This window comes from Exserohilum turcica (assembly GCF_000359705.1).
Source record: "Exserohilum turcica Et28A unplaced genomic scaffold SETTUscaffold_8, whole genome shotgun sequence".
Lineage (NCBI taxonomy): Eukaryota > Fungi > Ascomycota > Dothideomycetes > Pleosporales > Pleosporaceae > Exserohilum > Exserohilum turcicum.
This window is the reverse complement of record NW_007360299.1, coordinates 41,649-47,452: the sequence shown is the minus strand read 5'-3', so window position 1 is coordinate 47,452 and position 5,804 is coordinate 41,649. Positions and strand designations below refer to the sequence as shown.

The 5,804-nt window shown below is 47.9% G+C and overlaps 1 protein-coding gene across 1 annotated transcript; it reads left to right on the top strand.

Moving 5' to 3' along the window:
- Positions 1 to 838: 838 nt before the first annotated feature.
- Positions 839 to 2,779, top strand: SETTUDRAFT_142548 (uncharacterized protein; the record flags this gene model as incomplete). The annotated part of the gene is made up of 3 exons (XM_008032560.1): positions 839 to 1,012; positions 1,144 to 1,677; positions 1,727 to 2,779. The coding sequence occupies 3 exons, from the start codon at positions 839 to 841 to the stop codon at positions 2,777 to 2,779; spliced, it is 1,761 nt and encodes a 586-aa protein (XP_008030751.1).
- Between the last annotated feature and the right edge of the window lie 3,025 nt (positions 2,780 to 5,804).

Sequence of the window (5,804 nt, the reverse complement as noted above, 5' to 3'; positions counted from 1 at the left end):
TTTATCTCCTGGTTCTCGCGATTCGATTTCTGCAATCGCTTCTTGAATCGGGTCCATATTGGTTGAGTTTTGACGCGTTGAAGTTTTGTTGTTGTGGTGGTGGGGGTGCTCAACTGGCGATGGTGCTCATCTGGTGCACGGGCACTGTAGCTTCTTCATCATCATCTCCACCACTACTTACATACTGTACCCAATTCCCTAGCTCACTAACAGCAAACAAGGTTACGTACCTAGTTCTTACGCATTCATTCACCAGACCACAAACAATCAGCATGTCACATGTCACATGCAGTGCAGCAAGCCCCAAAGCCGCGGTTCCCCCCCCTCTCTCTCTCTTTTCTCCTCAATTGTCCCCAGCCTTCTTCTTCTTCCTCCTCTTCTGAATGAGATAAGACGCGAGGCCCTGACTAAGAGCCCGTGTTTGATTTGATTTTGTGTATACGTCATGACTTTGTGCATTGATCCCGTTTTGCAGCAAGACATGTGACTAGCCATCATTGCTGTATTACCCGAGAAAGCGCGGCCTCGCCCGTTCCTGCGTGTGTGTGTGTGTGTGTGTGTGTGTGCGTGTTGGGGCGCCAACTTTGCGGCGCCAACTTTGGATCCGTCTCTCCTCCTCCTCTCTCTCTCTCTCTCTTTCGCAACTTTTGCTTTTTTTTCTTCGTCTCGTTCCGTCTCTTTTTTCTTGGGCACAAACGTCCCCTTCCCCGCTTGCTGTGCGCTGATAGTGAAAAAGGGCTGGAGTTTACATACGCTGTGAGGTACGAGAAAGAGAAGATAGGACTAGCAGAGGTTCATCGAAGGGGAATAATATACATTGTTGGAAGAAATCAAAGAGATGGGAGACTACAAGGGTGCGGCGGCGACGGGCCCGAGCGTCGTCATCGTGGGTGCGGGCGCGGGCGGCGTTGCGCTCGCAGCTCGTCTGGCGGCGGCGGGTTGCAAAGTGACGGTGGTGGAGAAGAATGGGTTTTCAGGTGGCCGATGCAGTTTGATTCATCGTCGAGGATACGTATGGCTCTCTCTCTCTCTCTCTCTCTTTCTATTTCCTCTATCACGTGAACATGAAAGAATCAGGAACCCCTCCTCCCACTCCCGCTGACGATAATAATGATAATGACGACGACATGCTAACCAAAACAGAGATTCGATCAAGGCCCCAGTCTCCTCCTGCTGCCGCGCTTTTTCCACGAGACATTCCACGACCTGGGCACGTCGCTCGAGGCCGAGGGCGTGCAGCTCGTCAAGTGCGAGCCCAACTACAAGGTGCATTTCCACGATGACACGACGTTTGAGCTCTCAACCGACATATCCGTCATGAAGGGCGAGATTGAGCGCTTCGAAGGCACCGCGGGCTTCGAGCGCTACCTGTCGTTTCTGCAGGAGAGCCATCGGCACTACGAGGTTTCCGTTATTTACGTGCTGCGCCGCAATTTCTACTCGCTGCGTAGCATGGCCCGTTTGGACTTTTTGCTGCATCTGTTTGAACTCCATCCTTTTGAGAGCATCTGGTACCGTGCGAGCAAGTACTTTTGGACGGAGCGCCTCCGCAGAGTGTTTACCTTTGCGAGCATGTACATGGGTATGAGTCCGTTTGATGCGCCCGGCACGTATAGTTTGCTGCAGTATACAGAGCTTGCAGAGGGGATTTGGTACCCGATTGGCGGGTTCCACAAGGTGAGTAATTTCCATGTTATATCGATATGTGCAAAACTGACTTGAGCAGGTCGTCGAGCGGCTCGTCAGTGTGGGCGAGCGCCTGGGCGTCAAGTACATGTTCGACAGTCCGATCCGGGAAATCTCATTATCAGAGGATGGAAAGCGCGCAACGGGCGTGGTCTTTGAAGACGCAGCCAAAGCCCCCCTGACAGCAGACATTGTCGTGTGCAACGCCGACCTCACCTACGCATACAACAACCTCCTGCCTGCATCCTCGTACTCGCGCTCTCTGCTCAAGCGCAAGGCCTCAAGCTCCAGCATCTCGTTTTACTGGGCGCTAGACCGCCAGTTCCCCGAACTCAGCGCCCACAACATCTTCCTCGCAGAGGACTACAAGGAAAGCTTCGACAGCATCTTCAAGCAGCACCTGATCCCCGACCAACCCAGCTTCTACGTCAACGTGCCCTCGCGCGTGGACCCCAGCGCCGCGCCCCCCGGCTGCGACTCCATCGTCATCCTGGTGCCCGTCGGCCATCTGCAGGATTCGACGACAAACGCACACAAAGGCTCCAAGCACACGCAGGGCCTCACACAAGACTGGGACGCCATGGTGGCCTCGGCCCGCGAAACCATGCTCAAAGTCATGCAAGCCCGGCTGAAAATCAATCTCGCACCCCACATCATCGACGAAGCCATCAACACGCCTCCAACGTGGAAATCAACCTTCAACCTCGACCGCGGCGCCATCCTCGGCCTCAGCCACTCCTTCTTCAACGTCCTGAGTTTCCGCCCAAAGACCAAACACGCGTCCATCAACGCCCTGTACTTTGTCGGCGCAAGCACCCATCCCGGAACCGGCATCCCAATTGTCCTTGCTGGCGCCAAAATCGTCGCAGAGCAGATTCTGCGTGCGTGTGCACTGCAGCACCGTGTCCCCTGGAAACCCGCGCCCGATACCCCCAGGGTAGCGTCGAGTAGCCCGTTGGATCGCACGCAAAACGGCCCGTATCTGAGCTGGCTTGTGTGGATTCTACTTAGTGTCGCCATGGCGGTTGTGCTGGGCGCGGGTATGGGCGCGTGGAGGTATACAGAGGGTGCTGGGTTTGCGGGGGATTGGTAGGGGTGATGCGGATGATTATGCGGGCTGTATGTATGTAGGTATGTATGTATGTATGTATGTATGTATGTAATGTGTTGTTGTAGCCGAGACATGATTTCTGGCTTCAGAACATGACTAAGTAGAGATGAATAGTTATTTTTTTTCTTTTTCTTTTTGCTCTTTGCTCTTTGGTCTTTTGATGATTTCAGAGCTTTGGTGCTGTGCAACTACGGAGGTTAATTCACTTAACGTGTTTCACCAGTAAGCGGGCCACCCCAGTATGTGGGCCACTTCCCTATGATATCCCACCTTTGCAACAACAACGCGTAATGTCTTAACAACGCAACGCGTTAAAAACTTATACTAAAGCAGATCTATTTCTTACTATTACTAATCTTAATTCTAAACAAATTTAGAGTAAACAATGCGCTGCTGCCGCCTATAGCGTCCTATAAACAATAATCTAGCGTCGACAAGCTAGATAGCGCCCTTAAAGCGATTAGGAGCCACTAGCAAGGCGCCTAACAAAACTAGAAGAGGAGGCTATTACTATGCGTGTAACAGTCAAGGCTAAGCGAGGACTACCCTATAGGAAAGACTGTAAGAGGCTACGCCTAAAAGTGTTTGATCGAGTATATCTATACGACTACCTGGACTTCAAGAAGCTTGAAGTCTTGTTACTGCCTTTTTGGCTATGGATGGCGTAAGTAGTCGTACGCTCGGCCCGTTGGGCCCGCCCATTACACTTTATCTCTTCGCAGAGATCTTAGAAATCCACTAAGTAGTAGCTCTTATTGTAAAGGGCTACGCCAGAGAGGTATGACCTACAGGTCACATGGTAGTGAATCACATGACTTTAGTCACGTGACTAAATAACGTGGTTAGTTACGTACGAACAAGCTTAAGTAAGGAGGAAGACTAAAGGTCTGAGCGTTCGTACGAATAACAACTATAAAAGGAGGGCCCTCTAGATAGTTCTTTTCTGTATCTTTCTTCTTCTGTACAATAGGTGAATGCATACTCGTTAGTTAGGCCTCTTTCGCCCATAACACTTATAGCTATTAATAATAAGCAGCCTATGCGTCCCTATAGGCTGCGCATGGGAATTAAAGTAATAAAGCTAGTTAAGCGCTAGATTGTTGTTTGTCTAGCTAGTAGGACTAACTTAGATCACCTAGTTGCGTAGTAGATCCTCTATAAACTAGGTAGAGATTAGAACCTTGCTAGCAAAGATAAGAAACGCTAGGATACGCGTGCCTATTGCGCTAACGCCTTATATTAGCGTAACCTACTCACAATTACCTAGCTAGATCTTCTTTATTCTCCCTAGTTTGTATAAGCCTATAATAACTAACTATAATAAAATCTTACCTTTGCCTTTATATTCTAAACTAGCTTAAACTAGCCCTTAATAAGCGCTAGGTCTTTGTAGAGAGCTCACTGGTAATTGTATAGATGGCTCTAGCGCGTACGCAGCTTAGGATTGCGCTAGACAAACCTATTAACCTAGTTCTTGCCCACCTCCTTCCCGCCACGCTCTTAGAGCAGTCTATTAGCTATATCTCGCACGTCGTCTTTGTAATGGGCGGGCCCAACGGGCCGAGCGTACGACTACTTACGCCATCCATAGCCAAAAAGGCAGTAACAAGACTTCAAGCTTCTTGAAGTCCAGGTAGTCGTATAGATATACTCGATCACACACACTTTAGGCGTAGCCTCTTACATAAAGATAATCCTCCTCTATATGCCTCCCCACTTGTCGCACCTCTTACAGCCTTTTGATATAGGCTGCTTCTCGCCGTTAAAGCGCGCGTATAGTAATGCTATCTTAGTCTTAGCACGCAATCGCATCTACTATATTAGCAAAAAAACCTTCCTACTAGCGTTTAAAAAGGCCTATTATAAGGCTATTACACTAGAAAATATCTATAGAGGGTTCTAAGGTGCTAGACTTTTACTACACAATTATAACGTTGTTTTATTATAGCTTAACGTTATGCTGCATACGCTAACTCTACTAGCGCAAGAGACTACTGCTTAGGAGCTAAAAACGCCGCGCAACGCGCGCGAAATAGAGGCGCAGGCTACGCTTATTTAAAACTGTATATAAATCTAGTAAGGGTCTCCTATAAGTTCTCTTAAAGAGTAGATATAGTAGTTAAGTAGAGAGCTTGGTATTATTATTATTATTATTCTAGTTTAACGTCCTTTTTCAGCCCAAAGGGCTATATAAGACGTGTAGGGTTTTTAGGCCTACAAGTATCTAAGTAGGTTGTTTCTAGCTACAATATTTAGGAGGGGTTTTAACTAGATGAAGGTGAGGCTCGTAGCCTATTGGTTGGTAGGTAGGGGGTAGGATAGGGTGGGGGAGGTGTATGGCTACCTGTTACAGGTATTACTCCTCGTTTTCTGTGTTTCCCTTGTACCAGGCTTGTGTTCCAGCCTTTGTTTCTTAAATAAAGGTAATAGTTGCTTCTATACCCTCTTTTGTTTAAAGGAGGATAGGTAGTGATAGATCGCCTTCGCAGGCTTCTCTTAGTCCTTTCTGTAAGAGGCTACGCCTAAAGTGTGTGTGTGATCGAGTATATCTATACGACTACCTAGACTTCAAGAAGCTTGAAGTCTTGTTACTGCCTTTTTGGCAATGGATGGCGTAAGTAGTCGTACGCTCGGCCCGTTGGGCCCGCCCATTACACTTTCCTTTCCTCTCTATATAGATTACATCTAAATAGAATATAAGGTAGGTCTTGTATAGATCTATAGTTGCAGGGGCAACTATTAGAATCCACTTTCCCTCTCTTATATAGGTAGTCCCTTAGGTAACAGTGCTCTAGTTTAAGTTAGTAGAAAGCGCTAGAAATCTCTCTTCTAGTATTGCTAGGAATAGCGATTTGCTTTCTTATCTTCCACTTGTATTTTGCTGCGTACGTTTGTGGATTCTTGCTAGTGGCTTTTTTCCTATACTGTTCAAGTTAGCTTAGCCATTCTCTCTCTCCTAGCTGCTTAATTCGCGAGCTAGTAACTAGCTAGGCTAGTTTTGCTAGTA